Raw genomic sequence first — 19215 nt, forward strand, 5'->3', positions numbered from 1 at the left:
CTACTAAACAAGATACCAACTGAAAACTAAACACTCAACAAAGACTAACAAACACTCAATAGGAATGTCAGGAAACATGAACACTCCAAACAGGGCAGGATACATGAATAGTACAACCAACGAGCCCAAGACCATAGACAAGAGGGTATTATATAGGGAGACTAACAAGGAGATAACGATGGGCAGGTGTGGGTAATGCGACACAGGAGGAGAGCTATACTAGAAACAAGAGGGGCAGGGCCAAATGACGAGACAGGAGAGAACGCATATTATGTCCTGATTGACCATAATATGTTCCTCTCCACATAAAACACGTGGGTCTGTCATGATTCTGCCCCAGACCAGAAAATCAAGACAAGAGCAGGCAGAATCATGACAATAGCAGTTTAAGCAGAAACCGAGGATCTATTAGTCACACTCTTGTCATTTCAAAACCTGACTTTCTTCTACCGCAGAACTCAAAAAGAAGATATTTAGCAAAATCAGACATATTGTGCCTTTAGAGCAGATATGAAAGATTGTCTTTCCCTCTAGTGGCACCAAATGTATTTGCAAATACATGTTTTGTTTTTCTTAAATTTCTTTCCATTGTTTGGATCTGTAAACTATAAACTTTAGACATTTCCAACAAAGAGGGTTTGATATTGCTTAAGTTAAATAAGAAACATATTTAGACAACAGAAAATATGATCCCCCCCAAAAAACAGTCAATATGCTTCTCATATTATGCGTGTCTGTATTATGTGAAAAATGTAAGACCTCATCACACTGCAAAACAAGTCCAACGTACAACCTGGACCTGAACAGTATGTGCACTAATGCATTGCATAAAAAATTGACTGAAAGTGGAATGTGTCACAATATATTAACACACATAACAGCTTGTGCCATTTAGCAATATGTGTTCCCCTATGATATTTTGCCTCTCTGACTTAGAAAGGATTTTGGGTTTATTTAAGCTTTCTGATCGAAGAAATGTTTTGTTGGCATATACTGTAAGTAAACTGTAGTACATTTGATTGTATTATATATTTTATTCTTGCTGTCTCGTGCAGTGACTGATTTTTTTCCGTAATAGTATTGGTGCTTAACTCAAACCCACACAGTCCTTAACAACTCATTCAATTATATTTTGTACAATTACTATTGAGGAGGAATAACACACCAGATAAAAGATCAAGATATGTGTGTATAGACTAAAACCACATTTCATACCTCCGAAATAAGTTTAAAATGTCACACAGCATTCATGAAATGTGATCATGAAATGTTTTGTTATTTGATGAAGTTTAACCTGAATATATTTTTTTGATCAAATTCCAGCTGTGTTTCGGCATGTTTTTATATCACTGCCAGACTTTTTCATGACAACCACAATGTTAATTGAATTTGACATTTTAATCAAAGAAAATGTATCCTTGTAAGACAAAGGCATAGACATTTCATTTTATGCTGACCAAATGCATTGTATGACGACGCACTTAAATCATTCAGCTCTTGCAGACCTTTAACTGTTTTGATAATAAAACTTAATCAGTTATTGTTAAATTCAGCATTCAAAATGGTTTCCTTACCCCGATTCATAATGGTATGCGTATTATGATGATTTATAAGTTGAGTCGTGGGAAACATTTGGTATAAGACCCATGTAAAGATAAGTAACCTGCAAATTTATGTTTTAAACACAAATGGCGAAATATAGGTAAAAATCAAAGATTCCAGCTTTAACAATAGAGGAACTATTCCAATGGTGCAAATGCAAAAAATAAAATAAAATTGACGATTGTTTCTTGCATTTGTCTCCGCAGTGCTGATGAAAGATTTGATGCCACCTTCCATACAAACGTCCTGGTTAATGCATCGGGTGCATGCCAGTACATACCACCAGGTGAGGATGAGACCCCTATAACATGTCACAAATGACACCTTGCTTTGGATTAAAAAAGATTTTGATAAATCACAGAAAAACATCTTTTGGACCATATGTGTATTCACTAATGCTGATATATAAAATGTTCATACACTGCATGTAGAATATTTCTATTAGTGAGTTTGTCAGTATTACTAAAGTATATTTGTTTGTTTGTGCCCATGCAGGTATCCTAAAGAGCACATGTTATATAGATGTGCGTTGGTTTCCATTCGATATACAAAAATGTGAGCTCAAGTTCGGTTCCTGGACTCATAATGGATGGCTGCTGGATCTACAGATGCAAGCAGTGGACATATCAACATACATCCCCAATGGAGAGTGGGATTTAGTGGGTAAGAGACCCTGTGGGAATACAAACCATTCACGCCAACGCTGCATTTTATTCTATACAATGTGTTATATTCAGAATCCAGACCATAGGTTTGTGTGACAAACAGACTAAAGTCATTACCTGAACGTCTATGTATATTTTCATGTGTGTTTAAGTTATTTTATTGTGTAGAGACACTTGTACGTCTATTCATAGGGTTGAGAGAGGGAGGGTTTTGTAAAGGACCATGCTTTTATGAAAGCACTTTCAAGTGCATACACATCCCTCTTTTGACACATTCTCTCTATAATGCTATAGATCTGTTTGCTTTTCACACATTTTGGCTTTCAAGTTTCAAGGCTTATTTTTGTGTGCTCAATGTAGATCAGATGTGTGTTTGAGTGCTTTCTCTTCTTTGCCTGGAGGGACATTATTGCTCATTTCTCCATACAGTATCCATGTTTCGTGGAAGTGTGTAAAAGCTGATCTGAATGCTGAGTGGGTTATATCTTCCTGTCGGATCTGGAGAACACAAATTTAACACAGTCTTTGAGGACATTAAAAGACACTTTTCTGTCTTATGTTCTTGAATGCAGAACCTTCATGAGAGCAATTTTCTTAAAAAAGCGTTAAAAGCATTTTAATATCCTGTTGACTGCAATAATTGTAATCATATGATACGTCAAGATGTATGAATCTTTATGTAAGTTTTTCTAAACCAGGTGTTTTATGGCAGTATATGGCAGAGGTTTTGTCTGTTTAATCTATCGGTCAATGTGTCTGTCTCAGTCTCTCATTTTGACAATGTGACCCACGGTCTGGTTAACAGATGGGTTCCGGATGGTAGTTGAAAGTGCTTTGGCACAGATTTCACTTGGCACCAATGCTGAGTTGGGTGCCAAGGTTGTTCAGTAACATGGGCAGTCTGTGAATGGGCATCTGCAGACAGTCCCATGAACACACAGAAAATAACTTTAGAGGCAACCTAATAGTCTCCCGGTGAAAAACCAGTCTGTGAAAAACAAGCTAAAGTCTTGATATCTTTAATATGGACTGAGTATTGTCATGTCAGAGATTGAAATGATAGTGAAATGACTGACTAAAATAAAATTTGATCTGAATTTCGATCGAGACCTTAGCCTGGTGGGTCACATATGTACACAATATGCATACACATGCACAAGCATCAACTTTTTTTTCATCTGATTCATTTTTTTCATTGTATTGAAATCTAAATGATGCGTGATGCCAAACTCTTTCTAGTGTTGAAATGTTGTATTTCATGTATACAAATACCAATCATCCAAATTTAGCAATGGTCTTATTCAGAGCCCACCAGGGATATAGAGGGTGTGGCTTGGAAGGGGGGTGTGCCTGGGACGCTGGGTACACCGTTGAGCCTTCTGGAGACGTTGTGGGCTTCAATCAACGAAACGTAGATGAAGCAGGGTGACAACCTGAAGACCCCAATGACATACCTTACCCTCCTTTTTCACCACTCCACACCGACTGCTACTATTGAGAGTTTGCTACTAAAGGGATTGAAACATCTAGTTCTATTAGCTTTACATTACAACTTTTTTATTCCAAGTCTGTAAATCTTCCATCAGTGACACAATCTGGGATTGCAGACATGATTGCACATTTCGCATGCACGCACACACACACACACACACACACACACTGAAATCCCTCAGGTTAGTCTTTTGTAATCAGTTAAAGGACTCATACCAGTAATTTGGTTTGATGTGATTGTCTCTGAGTACCATGACAATGCTGACCAGCAATTACACAGCGTGAAATCCAGATGAAAGCTCTTTGTTCGCCCGCCTGGTTTGATTAATTACAGTTCTGATTTCATTTTTAATCAATTGTAGATGAGGGCTGTCTGACCCTGACAGATTAAAATCGTCTGGTTTGTAACATATCATTTTATTGTCAGTTTTCTGTTTTCTGTACTGTATTTAGAGTGTTTTGTGCAGTTTAACTTGGATTGGCCTGACAGTAAACTTGGGTCTGGTTTGTTTGACACAATTATTGATTTACATTCTTTGAACAGCACAGGCGGATTATGGATTACACAGAAAAGGATCTGAAAAATGACAAGCACACAGATCAAAGCCAAGGACAAAAAGGAATATATTATGAGGAATAGTGCCTGTGTTTGCCTTAGATGGACCGAAAACGTTACAGTGGTTTATGCACTTGAAAGGTCATGTAGGATCCTGTCTGTAGTTTAATCCTGTCCTGTTCATCTGTTCGTCCTGGCTGTCAAGACACGACATCCTAAAGTTTTGTGAACTCTTATCATTTGTGTTATCAATGAGTCTCTGATGTGTTTGATGTATTATACTATATATTTTCCCCTGAAATCTTTCCCGCTGTTTTTGGAAAGCAATTTGTCCTATAAATCCTATAGAAACTTGCAGATCAAAAGCAAAATTCGTCTATTAAAAAGAGCTTCTATTAAATAGTTCCATCTCCTACTTATAAAAAGTAATTGCTTGAAGCAAGTGTTTCAATTTGACCAATGTACGTATGTAAGGGCCCTTTAAGTTTTATCCACACCGTATTGTACAAAATCTAAATCTTGTGTTTGTATATTACAGCTGTCCCTGGGAAGCGTAATGAGCTGTATTATGAATGCTGTAAGGAGCCGTACCCTGACGTGACATTTACAGTAACAATGCGCAGAAGAACGCTGTACTACGGGCTGAACCTGCTCATTCCCTGTGTGCTCATCTCTGGTCTGGCTCTGCTAGTCTTTCTGCTGCCTGCCGATTCTGGAGAGAAGATATCGCTGGGTACAGTGAACATGCAGTGAAGTTTTCCCATCATACAGAGCATATCTATCATGGAATATTATGTTAAATAACCTAAAATGATTTCATACTTCATTTTTCAGGGATCACTGTCCTCTTGTCATTAACTGTGTTCATGTTGCTGGTGGCTGAGATCATGCCAGCTACCTCTGACTCAGTTCCTCTCATAGGTGAGACAAAGGATGTGTACAGATTAATGTACTGTACTGTACCAATGTTACGATGGAATTAATGCCATTATCAGATGGCAACTTCCGTTTAGGAATAATAGGAATTATGTTTTATGATAAAAGGCAAATATAATTTATTTCACAATATTTAGGAACAAACATAAACAATAAATTGACTGTAATAAAATGATACATATCTTCATTGTTTTTACAGGCTATTATTGAAGCTTTGGTCATTTCGTTTTTGATTAAAGTGACAAAACGTACACACTAACATAAATACGAGTACAGCATTACTTTTTGATTACTGTGTCATAAATATTGTTATAAATAAGAATATGATCGCACTTTAAAATCTCTGCACAGACTTCTATCGACCTCCTGGTCAGTGAGCTGTCAATCCAATTTTCACTAGCCAATAAGAGAAAAGCGCCCTGAAGCCTGAAGGTTTGTGCCAAAAAGGGTAAACAAAAACTCGGAAAGCGCAAATAAAAACTCTAGCTGTTAATTCATAAATCATTATTTGCAAAAAGAATAATTAGAAAAATGTTACGAAAAATGCAGTTAATTTGAAAACCATGTTACATTTAGCAATTTTGCAATTCGTTCTCCTTGTATGTTTTGGTGCGTTTCTTCAAAGTTTGCATTCATTTTTACTGCAACAAAAATCCCAAAAGTATCCGGTCATCCCACTGTACAAAAACTGTAATTTATTTTTTTATTTTGCAGAATAATTTTCACGTATTTTTGAAATGCTATAAGAAGTATGTACAGAATTAGAATGCAAATTTACAAATTGAGTTAAGATAAATTTTGAATTTTACCTTAGAATAAAGTTTTTTCTGGCACCCAGCTGCCGGAATATTAGTAATTTTTTGCATTTTATGCCCTGCTGAATTTTTCCCACTTGTACAGCAAGAAAGCACGCTTAAACTCAAAGACATCATTTAAAGAGATTATTGGTTTCATTTTTCATTCAAATGTAGTCTGATTCATTTACCCACACTGAAAGCATTAACATACTTTACAAAGAGGACATTTCCAGATGTCTAAGCAGAAGTAATTCAAACAACTCCTTTATTTAGCAAATCTGTTGCTGTGTTCTGTTTTATACACTATATGTTTGGATTAAACTGCTTTGTTTATTTTGGCTGTGTGCAGCTCAGTACTTCGCCAGCACCATGATGATAGTGGGCTTGTCAGTTGTTGTGACCGTTCTCGTTCTGCAGTTTCATCATCATGATCCACAAGGAGGAAAGATGCCAAGATGGGTGAGTGGAAACGATTTACTTGACTACAATTATGAATCAGTATATGTACTCTTCACTCCTCTACATTACTAATAAAATTACACATTACATTTTGCACGTCACCTAAATTTTTCTGCAGCGGTTCATATCTGCTTGAAGGTATTATATCTTGAGCATTTTGCCCTACTGAAACTTGTCAACATAGCTTCTTTATGCGAATGCGAGTGCATTATCAGGTAGTTGACATCGCTGGTGTTTTATGTGGGAAGAGGACATGACTGCAGCCGGCGATACAGCCAAAACCAGCATGTCCAGTGCAAAAAGGCTTTGACTTTTGTAGTTTTACTTAACACTAGTTTATTTATAAGTTTTATTGAAGAGACCTTGATTTGTTGCAATTTTGAGATGTTCAGCTAGATGTGATTGCTCTCCTCACAAATCCACTGTTTCTTGTTTTTCACCGACATGTCTTTAAAATGTTGTGGACTAGTGCTGCTTTAACCTACATTCAGTATGAATAAAATACTCAAGTACTGTTGAAATCATAAATGTAAACATTTATGCAAAAAGTCCATGCCTTTCACAAACGATATACAGGTATAATTATAAAAATACCAATGTATCACTTTACTTATTGGTTGCTATCAGGATGTTAAGAGACTGCCAACCAGCATGACAAAAACGTTTCTGGACAGTATTGCCTACTCAACCTTTAAGCCTGTTATTTATAGACGGCCTCACCAATAATGCAGAATAAGTGCTGAGATAAATTACGCCTTTACTGTTTAAAAAGCTAAAAATGATAGAATAATGCAGGTTTGATTCATTTTGGATTTTGAGTCGCTACATAATGCCACCCTATCCTCAACTTGAATGAATAAATATCCAGCGTGGGTGGGTTTCTTGAGAGTTCTCTTTTTTGCGGTCTGCATCATGATTTCACACTGGTGCAGGTAATGAGGTCTATTCATATTAAAGTTTAATCTCCCCTCTGCTACTCTTATGAGAAGAAAGAGCTCCTAGGTACAGCTGTCTGGTGTATCTTATTTGGTTCATGTCCAGTGGGAAGCACCTGCAGCTTGAAGTTGACTTGAATCTTTAATCACACCTTGGCCTTCAGTGGACACTTTCCATCCAAAATCTTATGAAATCCCCACTGCATATCTGCATCATAAAGGCTGGATAACTCATTAACCAATTAGAAACCCCAATCTTCTCTCTGTTCTCCTAAGGTGCGGGTGATCCTGCTGAACTGGTGCGCCTGGTTCTTACGCATGAAGAAGCCGGGCGAGGACAGGAAGGCCAACTACAAATACGACCACTCTCCTGTTCATCACGCCAGCCCCGGCAGCATTCAGATGGGGGTGATGGCCGGTCAGTCATCCACGGCCAACTCCACCACAAACGGTCATATGAACCTGTATTTTGGCTATCACTCCATCGATAGCGCTTGCTGCCCACCCAGCAGTGACTCAGGGGTGTCCTGCAGCGGAGGGCGAATCAGCGGATCGCCCGAGGAACAGAGGGAGGCGGTTAGGCTGTTCACAGGCGAGCAGGAGATTAATCGCATCTTGGCGGAAGTGACATACATCGCTCAACGGTTCCGTGACCAGGACGAGGCGGAGGTCATCTGCAGCGAGTGGAAATTTGCAGCCGCCGTCATCGATCGCCTCTGTCTGGTGGCGTTTTCGCTTTTCTCTATTATCTGCACCTTTACAATTCTGATGGCGGCGCCAAACTTCATTGAAGCAGTCTCGAAAGACTTCACATAATCACCAGCGTTTTTGTTTCTTTGGGTAAACATGTTAAATATTTAAATGGCACCATGTGATTGAGCGTGAAACGTATCTACATCTACCACCAAAATTGACTCCTTCCTAATCTAATTGTCTCAGTGTGAACAGTTATTAAAATTAAGAAAAAATTGGGTATTTATGAAATGTGACTTTTCAAACGAACAAACACAATTTATCGGGTTGATATTTTATGTCTTTATATACTGGGCACTTGGGTTGGTATATGTAAAAAAAGTGTACAGAGTGTGCTAGCACCGCATATTCACAACAATAGTTCAAAATGTGTCTGTTAGCCCTATTTGTAGAAATACAAACATTAACATATTAATCCCATGTAAGCAATTCATTTTTTTTTAGCATTAACAATAGTTTGACATTCTTATTATTTTTATTATTATAATATTGTTTAGATTTGTAACTAAAATGGATTTGTAGCAAATGTTTCCTTACAAAAGCAGCAATAACATTCAAGATAGAATTTACAAAAAACTGTCTTTTTTATCATATTGTCATTTTGACCAACATATTACAGTTGTTAAGTGTTTTAAACTCTCACGTGTGACAGTTTGTCCACATAATCGGAGTAACATCATTTTGTGACTTCATTCTGACCCTGTGCTCTGTTTTATTATTTACAAATATGATGTAAACATTGTGGATATAAGTCAGTTTGTTAGAAAATATAGATTTTAAAAAAATCAAAGAGTATTTTGTTGGAGTTTATTTATTTTCTGTTTATTGGAAAGTATGGAACGTACTCGGTTTTTACCATACAGAACAGATTCTGTACAGTATATACAGTACTGTATTACCTGTATAAAAAGTGAATATAGGATTAACATTTTACTAAACTTTACTATTCACTTGTACTTCACAATTCGTTTCAGTTTACATTTTATTGTTTTATATTTTAAGGATTTCTGTTGCTTATGCTCAATGACTCTGAACATTCTGTTAAGAAGCCGTCCATGTTTCAATCGAAGAAGTAAAGCTGTGCTCACTCATTGAGTTGGCAAAGTAGTGCAGAAGCTTTTGAGATCCAGTAGTCACTGTACCGTTTGGATGGCAACATTACAGTTACCACAAAATTAGTGGAGTGACCTAACAGACAGACAAAAAAAGGTTTTGTGTCCAACATAATACAATTTTTGTATATGATATAGCATATGGTTGGTTGAATGTTGAAGTTTTAATATATGCTGGGTAAATGGATTTTCAGCAAACAACAGGACAACAGAAGTGAACTGACCTGTAGTAGACAGGGTTCCAGCACGAGCGGAGGTTTTGTACAGTGGTGCATGGTAAAGACTGGACTCTGGAACGTAGTTTTGCTGGGGTTCAAAATGCACCACCGGAAGCATTGGGTTCATCACTCTTGGCAAGGCATCTTCAATAACCATATTTGTGTCATCCCAGCGACAAGCATCCATGAACAATCCATGAACCAAAATCCCATCCTCTATAGTGGGAAGCTACCAGACACAAGGAATTAGTCAATCTGATCTTTTCAGTCAAAGAGGCACATTTTAATGTGGATTGTTTTGTGAACTGCATTGTAATGCAGGGTTTGCCGATTATTAGTCTATTATTAATGGACGGGGTACATAGTCTTAAAGGTATATCAGAAAAAAATGAACTAAATTGTGAATATTTTTTTGAACTCAGACTGACCTCATTGTCCATGTCAAGTACTTTCCCTGTGCCGAGAGTTTTCAGAGCTTCAGTGACAAGAGTCTGGTCTCTGTACACTGGTACCATGTTGAAACGAAAGTTAAGCTCATCAATGGGCAGGTTGTACTTGCGTGCGTGATTCTGAAGCGCCCCTAGGAGAGTAACATTAAAATGTTTGGGTTTAACCCATTTTATCTTTCTGTTAGGATGCTCTTAAATTTGGAAAAGCAGATACGGTGAAGAATTGATCCAAAGGGTTTACTTACCTGTTAGGAATCCTTGAGGAAAGAAGAAGCCAGAAATCCAAAAAGATTTGGGCTGACCTCTTGTGATCCAACTCTGCTCAAACACACACACAAAGAGACAGAAAGAGCTCATCTAACAGCTACTTCAACTTTGTGAATTTAAAATGAAAAGAGTATATCACAGGAGTTGAGGTCATTCAAAATGAAACGGAACAAAAACAGTTTTTTTTAATCATTTGAGTTCAGATGCCATGTAAGATTGTAAAGAATCAGTTACTAGAGCAGTTCAGAGTTTGTTTAAATGCTATAATCGGGTCTCTGGTGCATCTACCAATTCAGAAAACGTGAAAAACGAAACCCAGTAACCTTGTTTATGTAAGCCTATCTCTGCAAGCCTGTGAGAAAACGAGCAGTTCAGATTTCGCTCCCCTTCTGACGTAAGGTAAACTTTCTTATAATATTACTTTTTCAGAATGTGTCCGCCCATGGCACTGCTGCCATTTTTGTTTTTGCAAGCGACATACGTGAATTAGTTCCAACACCATGGCATAAGTAAACAAAGCAGAGCAAAGCAGAGCAAAGCAAAGCAGAGCAAAGCAAAAGCAAAAGCAAAGCAAAGCAAAGCAAAAGCAAAGCAAAGCAAAGCAAAGCAAAGCAAAAGCAAAGAAAAGCATGCTAACGGTTCTGTTGTTGGTTGCACAGACCAGCACAGAACATGGTTCCCGGCCTTACAGGCGACTAGAGAGCAATGGATTTATTTCATTTTCAAAGGTAATCCTACACACTGAACAAGACAAAGCTGCAAATAAAGACATTGTAAGTATCAGTATTTTGTAAGGAAGACCACATCAGGGATCTGTGGCAACTTAAAATAATAATAATTCAGTACTCTTTTATAAAGTGCTTTACATCGAAGTGGGGGATCTCCTCAACCACCACCAATGTGCAGCCCCTACCTGGAAAAGTCGGTAGAATGTCACTGTGGAACGCCAATGTGAATGGCTTGTAAAAACACAACGGGATTTCTCCTGTGTAACGTTACTTTCACTTAGAAAAAAAGCTATGCGTTTGTCTTGAGTACCTTTACTTATAGAAAGCAGTGTGCATGGTTTGTAAACACGCAACGGGTTGGTCATGGGTACTTTCACTCCTATATTACCTGTGTGTAAAAGTAGAACAAAAATTCTCCTTTAATCTTAATATAGGCTATTTAAAAAAAATTTGTATAGGTTTAATCAAAACACTTTTCATAATTCCCAAATTAAAAATAGAATAGCTAGGCCTACTATTAGCTAACAATATTTTAGTTGATTTACTCTTGGTTGTCTCACCCAAAACTCAGCAATTGTGTAACTACGTGTTTAAAAATCTATGATCAAAGTCTTGATCATGTAATGCGGGTGCTGTTCTCTGCATTTCTGTCAAACGGGTAAGGTTGGGTACGGAAATTAAATTAGTGCTGCTATTGGATGTTCTTTTAATTACTGTGGGTGCGGCACGGGTGAGGTTTTATCAAACAGGACCCGAGCACGACTCAGTAGTGGTCATCTAACTGGGGGTCATGGCCCCCTGGGGGGGCCCAAGATGGATCCAGGGGGACCACAGATTTTGTGGCATTTTATGAAATTTAGAAATTTATCTTCATCTTACCTTCATCAGGTAAATAAGACCACCAACCCAAAGCATTGATGTTCCAGCATTGTATAACTGAATACGGTTTTGGTTTAAGTTTAAGAAAGTCTTTTTTTTGGGGGGCACAAAGCAATGCACTCTAATAAAATCATATCAACATAGCAATTACAAGATTTTTGCTCAGATGTAGCTGTCCTAGTGAGGCCACGTGCTGTTAAAATGAAACAAATTCTCAAATTCACCTGTATGTTTTCTATGCAGACATACCTCTATAAAAGCTGTGCGTAGGGTTAGATCTTTGATCCAGCTGCCCAGAGGTTTGAGGGATGGGTAAGCAGCACCGGACCAGTGATCGGGAACTTGGTTCTTCAGGAAACTGTTATAGATCTTTTCTATTTCTTCTGACATCACTACTAGACCAGCTATTGCCTTCTGCAGTGTACTTAGTGAAGTCTGTTTGCAAAAAATAATAATAATTAATTCATCATTATCAATCAATATTACAATCCAAAACCTGTTACTTACTCTAAGGACACGTAACAGGAAGTTAAAACGGTCCACTTCCTGTCCGAGCACAGTGGTAAGAGAGTTCACTCTACCGTTCGAGTCTTGCAAGAAGAGACTCTCCACTGCTGCATCCATATCCAACTTCTCTGTTTGATGGACAAACGCAAACGTGCAGGTTCAAAAGAATGGTTATGAAATGAATTAAAGACAATGGGATGCGAGTAGGGAGCTCACCAGGGATTCTACCCAAGATGGAGTCAGCCAGCTCATGGACCACCTCATCGTTACTCTTCCCTCCACCTGCTGATGAAGAGCGGGGCTGGACCTCCAGAATGGTGCCGATGAGCGTCATTGTCTCCAGTCGCTGTTTCAAAAAGATGCATGTGGGTGTTACATGCCAGGAAGTTGGTTCTCTTTATTCCAATACTACAACTGCAGGGACGGTCCCCCTCGAACAATAATACTGTGCATGCTTACAGTAGCGATTACTCATTAGAGTCATTAAAGAAAAGGAGTTCTATAACTTTATTGATCGATCGAAAATGAAATTAGAAAAAGAAACGTTGTAACCAAAGCATTAAAAAATATCAACTATAATTAAACATATCCTATACATATTAAACATATGTCCTTCACTTCAATGTTGAAGCATCTAATGTATATATGTACAATTAAAATATGTAGATGACACAGATTTGTTTGGTACAGACCCAATTCAAGTTTGTTACTAAAGTGAGTTGAGAGTTACCTGAAAGGCAAGGTTGGCATTTTCATGCATGCCAAAGATCTCTGGATCATCAATCAGAGGCAGATTCTCAATATATTGCTTATAGTCAGACAGGCTGTCTGAATCAGGAGCAAAATAAATCCCTGCACATTAAAAAAGGGAACAGTGTGTTACAATATTTACCGGTGTGTTGCTGTGGTTTATTACCTCTCTGCACTTTAAACAAGAACCCATCCACGCTGAATTTACGGCACAAAAAGAGCAATGTTTAAGTGCAAAGAAAGTCAACCTATGAGGAGCTAGTTGTCTCTGCACATTAAACTGAGACCGAATTTCTACAACACTATCAGTGCGAAATGTAGTTGCAAAAATCATCAATATACAAATACTTATTTAAATATACAGAAGCCCACAGAGGCCATATATTATTTTGCTCCCATAATATAATTTGAGCAAAAACTTCTCTTCTGGAAATCTTTTTGTGCATTGTGATCTTGAGAAAACAAGATGGAAGAATAATGATGCCTGGCTTCTGTGGGCGTCTGAAACACTTCATCTTTAATTTATGTTTATGTAACAGTCTGTATTCCAAATTTGGAACTTGATTGGTGAAGCAGAATCCGTGTCTGTATTATTAAGCAGCGTGTGTGTGCATACAGGTTTGACTTGAAGTCATTTAGATGTGTCTTGTTCTAAGATGTCAAACATGATCACGTGTATGATTTTCAAAACGCTGTAACCGTGTAAAACTGTCAAACACATTATATGTTCTGATAAAATAGCAAAGCCATGATGTCTAAGCAAGTTTTTAATAATCATACATAAGACATTAATTAATAAATTTATATTTTAACATAAAATTATCTGTTAACCTGTTTGAAAGTCACTAGTAAATGTGTTTCGTCATATAAAATCAAACTTAATGTAAATAACTTTGTGTGTGTAAACAGTCCTTTAAAAATGTTACGGAGGATGGGTATATCAGTCATGAACACTTCTTTTTCCCTATTTCTTCATTTTTATTATACATAAATATTCAGTCGATGTTATTTCTTTTGTAATTTTTCCTCATTTAAGATCATCTAGTAGAACATCCAATTGTTTTTTTTCAGAATTTGTTCATTTTACTCACAAAATACAAATCAGACAAATCAGGACTCATTACGCTAATAGATATAAAATACATATGTTTTTCATTCCTATGTTAAAATGATGCTTTGGGCAAGGTAGAGAACACTTGTGATCATTTGTTTATTATAAACATTAATTAAATTATTTGTTCTATAATCAAAATCTTTACCGTCATGTTCCAGTGGTTTCGTGAGACTGTCCCAAGTAGTAAAACATGTTACAAAACAACTAGCAGGACAATTGTAGGTAGCCCTCACTGGTAAAGCCCATAAATAAATCAAATCATGTTTTTCTTTGAATATAACGATGTCAACAGGTTTATGTGAGGACTGCAAATAAAGCAATGTGAGAAAAACTATGAGCTATGACTGCTCACTAACTAGCGTTTGTACCTGATTTAGAGTAGATGTAACCTTCTTCTAATGTGGCTGGAGAGAAAAAACCCTTAAGGATAGTGTGCAAGCATCGCTGATCCCAGGCATCTGTCACTCTGCCTCCATATGTAATCTCACCTAAAGAGAAGGTAAAGTACACGGACACACACACACTGTAAATGCATTGGCTGACTGCTTGCATCGCTGACTGACACCTTGCCAGGAATTAATGAGACGGTTTGACATTGTGCGAAGCTTCTTTAATGAGTCTTTCCCAAATCCTCTCATAAAAACATTACTGGAACATTCTCTGGTAGTCCTGGCACGTCACAATTTAATAACGCTTACTGTCACCAACTGATGGTCTGTAAAATCATGCATACTTTGAGCAATGCATTGCAAATTAGCTTCAAATTATGCCGGTGTAAGTACATTTTTAGATAGCAAATTAACTAACAGAAGTCCGCTGAAGATAAAAAAACTGTATATATATATAGAATTTTGGTGGAGTTTAAAAGGTTTTTAATGAAAAGCAAAAAACGAGGACATCCCAATAACGAATCACAGCACGATAGGAAGACGTTTCCTTATGTAAAGAACAAGGATGCAAATATAATAAACAAAATCCGTTTGGATCACTCTGATGTGCAGACCAGTTTCATGACTGAACTACGTCATATGCACAGTTATATTGTTCTAGATTTCAACCGTTTTTGTAGTGTACATACAGATACACACACTATGTGTAAATGTGGGGATCTCCGATTAATGCTGTGAATAGTATATACACACTCACCTGTAATGTATGTAAGAGCATCCCAGGGTATATGTCCCATCTGGCAGTAGAGATTCAGGTTTAGAAGAGCACACTCTCTGTCGCTGTCATTGAATTCATATCGGATGTTCCAGCCCAGAGGACCAAATTTCTTCCTCTCCTAGACACACATGCATAAACATTGGCATAGGGCACACAAAAAATATCTACAGGTATGTGGGATAATTGGGGTATCAAAAGTTTGCTACCAGTAATAGATATTTTTTGAAACAACATACGATTAAACATTTAAAGGTGTAAAAAGGTCTGTGATGTAAGTACATAATGAATATAGAAACATCACAAATATATAGCCATAGATAATTATTGTCTTTCCTAAGAAAAACTTAAGATGACCTTTTCGCTGAGAACTTTTGGTACATCGTGATCCAGAGAAAAAAAGTCAGAAGAATAACAAAGCTTGGCCGCTGTGAGCTTCAGTATGTTTGGATTTACTTTGTTGCAATGAAGTGAGTAAGCGAGTGATATACAATGTAGATAGAAATTAATTTATAAATGATTTACACAGATATTTGTTCTGCCTGTGTTTCATGAAAAATGGCCAATACTTTTGGTACAAAAATGACATGTTAATATAATCAAAGCGGTCCAATGTAACACTTTTTTACATATGTATTTTTATACGACTACGGTAAGCAAATATGTCAAGAAAATTCCGTATTAAATAGAAATCTTTAATAAGAAATGCAAAAGTCAAAATTAAATAAAATTTCTAATTTATTAAAGATTTGGAGAACAAAGTTTCCATCGTCTGCAAATTTAACTCAAGCTTCATATTTAGCTATTTATGTAACCCTCGAGTCCGAACCTGAATGATGGCATGGAAGAAACACACTCCAAAGATGATCTTCCTCCATTTTCTGCCGATGATGTGTTCCTCAAAGAACGAGCTGCTGATTTCAGTGAACGCCCGCCTCACATTGGCACGGAGACCCTTTGGAGGCTCATTAGTAACCTGCCGTCACAGTTAAAACAGGCTCATTAATTTCCTGGCAATGCAAGCGGATTAGCAACATAAAAATGAGAGCTGCTCCAAACCGACAAAACTAACTTCCAGATGAATCTAAGCTGTTTGGATGCCTTAGGGCCTTATTGGTGGTCGACCAATTTGGGATTTTAAATGGCAGATACCAATGTTGAGAAAGCAATCTTACTGATATAACATAAGTGTTAAAAACAAACAACTCTTAAGAGTTTTTTTGCATTATTGTGCCTAGTGAAAAAGACTTCAATGCATGAAAAGTGACACTTCACACATGATATTATGTTAATCGTTGACAGTTAAATATTGTTGATAATGAATTCATCTTAATTTGCATTTTAAATTCAGTGGCCACACCATATTATCAGCAGATGCCAATAATATGAAAAACATTACAAATATTGTCCGATATTTAGGCAATGGTCAGATAGATCAGTAAATAATAGGTATATGAGCACAGGGGTGTTAAAGGTTTGCCCCTTTTGACTCCCATAGTAGGGAAGATAAATTATATGGGAGTTAATGGGGGGTGAGATCTGACATTCTTCTAAATTTCTTCCTGTATGTTCAGCAAAACAAAGAACATTTTTTGGTGAAGTATCCCTTTAATGTGTACGGCTGAGTAACGTGAATAAAACACGACAAGGCTCCATCATCACCTTTTTTTCAGCAGTGCATGACTGCATTTGTGTGACTGAAAAATTAAATCGATTTATGTCCAGACATATCTCAGCCAAGCCAAGGAATGATAAATTACAGGTAATAGTAAAAATATGGGAATATCATTGACATACAAAGCTTATGTAACTGACATGCTGTGCACGTGTTCAGCTTCTGTATACATTGATGCATGTTTTCATGCTATCAAAAATGCTTTCCGGAAAAACGATTTTTAGAATATATAGATTATATTTTAGAAAATGAATAAGCGTACGCATGTATAGTAAGTTACCTTCACAGAGTTTTGTAACACAGTGACAGGAAACACATTGGTAGGCATGGAGCTAAGGAACAGTCTGAAGTCCTCATGGATAACAGTGTCTGTAAAAAGACAACAGAAAAGAGGATAAAAATGGCTTCAATTTATTTACATGTACAACACACAGTATCGGCAATAGAACAGGTGCAAAACAGTCTTTGTAAAAAGAGAACAGAAACATAATTTCAATGAACCGCACAAACACAATACAAATATACTGTTGAACAAATATGCATTTCATGACCTTTGTAGATGTACTGTATAGTCATTCATTTGACAGATGAAGTGATCAGATTTAGTGCTTTTCCAGCTAATTCAGGTTTTCAGAAAGTTCTGCCAAGTCCATAATATACAGTAATATCCATAAACGTTTTATAGACTAAATACAGCATTAACAGTGAAATACATACACTTAAATTGTGACTTAAAGGTCTAAGCTGAAAGTATCACAGACACACATCCAAACTAACCAGGTTCATTGAAGGTTTTTATGAGCTCCTCCATTGCCAGCATCCAGGACACAGCAAGGTGACAGTTCTGCAGAAAGATCCAGCTGCCATTCTTCAGAGCTTTCAGAATCATCCGTTCTGCTATAGGTCCCTGACCCTGACCCAGCGAGATGGATTTCAGCCTGAAATAAAAATGCACTACCGGTCAAAGGTGTGGGGTCACTTGATGTTTCTTATGATCTTTAAAATCTTTACAAAAACGTAATTGTGCCAACATACATTTTGTTAGTTAGAAAACTAAACCTTTTGGAAAATGAAAATGTTTTTGAAATGCATGACTTGGACTAAAGTTTTACTTTATGCATGACTTGGACACATTTTGGGGTGAGACCTCAAGAAGCTGGATGATTAAAAGCCTAAAGTACATTTTGACAAATTCTAGGCAAAGGGTGACAACACTGAAGATACTGGAATTTCACAAGTTAATTTCCATTTCCAGACCTTAAACTTTACAACTGTATCAGCTATTCAAAAAAGTGAGGTAGATCTTTTGAATAGGTTTTCTGTGGCTTTCTTTGAGTCATCTGTTTTGTTGTCATAGTTGACAAGCACAAGTGGTCTGGGTGTACAAATTCTTGAAAGAATGAAAGTAGTGGAGGGACAGGAAATTGGCAACAGCGTGTGCTAGAGACAATATCTTGAATTTAATTCATCATTTACTGGCAACCGGTATAGAAGCCTGAGTAGACACTCAAGGCATGATGAGAAAAATAACTGAAGACTAAAAACAAGCAGAAAAGCAGCATTTTGAGAATACAGCAGATGTACAACAGTTGCTTATCGGAAAACAAGATGGGGATTAAAGACGTTTGGTGAATCACTAAGGCATACACAGGCAAAAGGAGGGAATGATGTAATGTGGTTTTGAATGCTAGCAGCTCAGAGGTGCTAAAAGAAGCATGGGGTACGGGACTAGATGATGGATTGGAATGTAGATAAAAAAAGAGTAGAAGTACCCTAGAGAACCCCAGTACTAAAGACATGACGTGAAAAGACTGCAAATAAAATCTCTTTTAATAAATATCACAATTTTTTTGTGTTTTGCCTGTCAAATGTTGGCCTGAAAAGAACAAAAGCTGTTTTTGATCATATTTTCACTACAGCTGGGGCTTTCGCTGTCTGGGTTGATGAAACTATTTTTTGCTCAAACCAGTCAAACCAGGATGTTTAACTTCATTTTTAACATTTTGCATTTTGAAAACTCCTTGTGTTCAAAATCAAATTCTTAATGCTGTGTGGTGTTTTTAATATGCTATAAGACAAACCAAGTGCAACTGGTTTAGTCAATGACAATTTGTTTTCTTCTTAAAGGTCCAATGATGATTTATTGACAAAAATGCAA

The 19215-nt window shown here is 37.0% G+C and overlaps 2 protein-coding genes across 2 annotated transcripts in view; one reads left to right on the forward strand and one right to left on the reverse strand.

Moving 5' to 3' along the window:
• The window catches only part of chrna8 (cholinergic receptor, nicotinic, alpha 8), a 59183-nt gene extending 49277 nt beyond the window's left edge, over window positions 1-9906 (forward strand). The window contains exons 5-10 of the mRNA XM_079462278.1: window positions 1809-1888; window positions 2098-2265; window positions 4853-5047; window positions 5149-5235; window positions 6397-6506; window positions 7718-9906. Of these exons, the coding sequence (XP_079318404.1) occupies window positions 1809-1888; window positions 2098-2265; window positions 4853-5047; window positions 5149-5235; window positions 6397-6506; window positions 7718-8257 (1180 nt within the window). The 3' untranslated portion in view covers window positions 8258-9906. The remainder of the gene's footprint in view (window positions 1-1808; window positions 1889-2097; window positions 2266-4852; window positions 5048-5148; window positions 5236-6396; window positions 6507-7717) is intronic.
• The window catches only part of dnah6 (dynein, axonemal, heavy chain 6), a gene marked incomplete at both ends in the record, with an annotated part of 62436 nt that continues 52499 nt past the window's right edge, over window positions 9279-19215 (reverse strand). The window contains 13 exons of the mRNA XM_079462724.1: window positions 9279-9382; window positions 9531-9753; window positions 9953-10104; window positions 10219-10291; window positions 12097-12282; window positions 12355-12482; window positions 12571-12700; window positions 13085-13206; window positions 14587-14706; window positions 15365-15503; window positions 16212-16358; window positions 17338-17426; window positions 17835-17995. Coding sequence (XP_079318850.1) covers window positions 9279-9382; window positions 9531-9753; window positions 9953-10104; window positions 10219-10291; window positions 12097-12282; window positions 12355-12482; window positions 12571-12700; window positions 13085-13206; window positions 14587-14706; window positions 15365-15503; window positions 16212-16358; window positions 17338-17426; window positions 17835-17995 — 1774 coding nt within the window. The remainder of the gene's footprint in view (window positions 9383-9530; window positions 9754-9952; window positions 10105-10218; window positions 10292-12096; window positions 12283-12354; window positions 12483-12570; window positions 12701-13084; window positions 13207-14586; window positions 14707-15364; window positions 15504-16211; window positions 16359-17337; window positions 17427-17834; window positions 17996-19215) is intronic.

This window comes from Barbatula barbatula (genome assembly GCF_947034865.1).
Source record: "Barbatula barbatula genome assembly, chromosome: 8".
Classification (NCBI taxonomy): domain Eukaryota; kingdom Metazoa; phylum Chordata; class Actinopteri; order Cypriniformes; family Nemacheilidae; genus Barbatula; species Barbatula barbatula.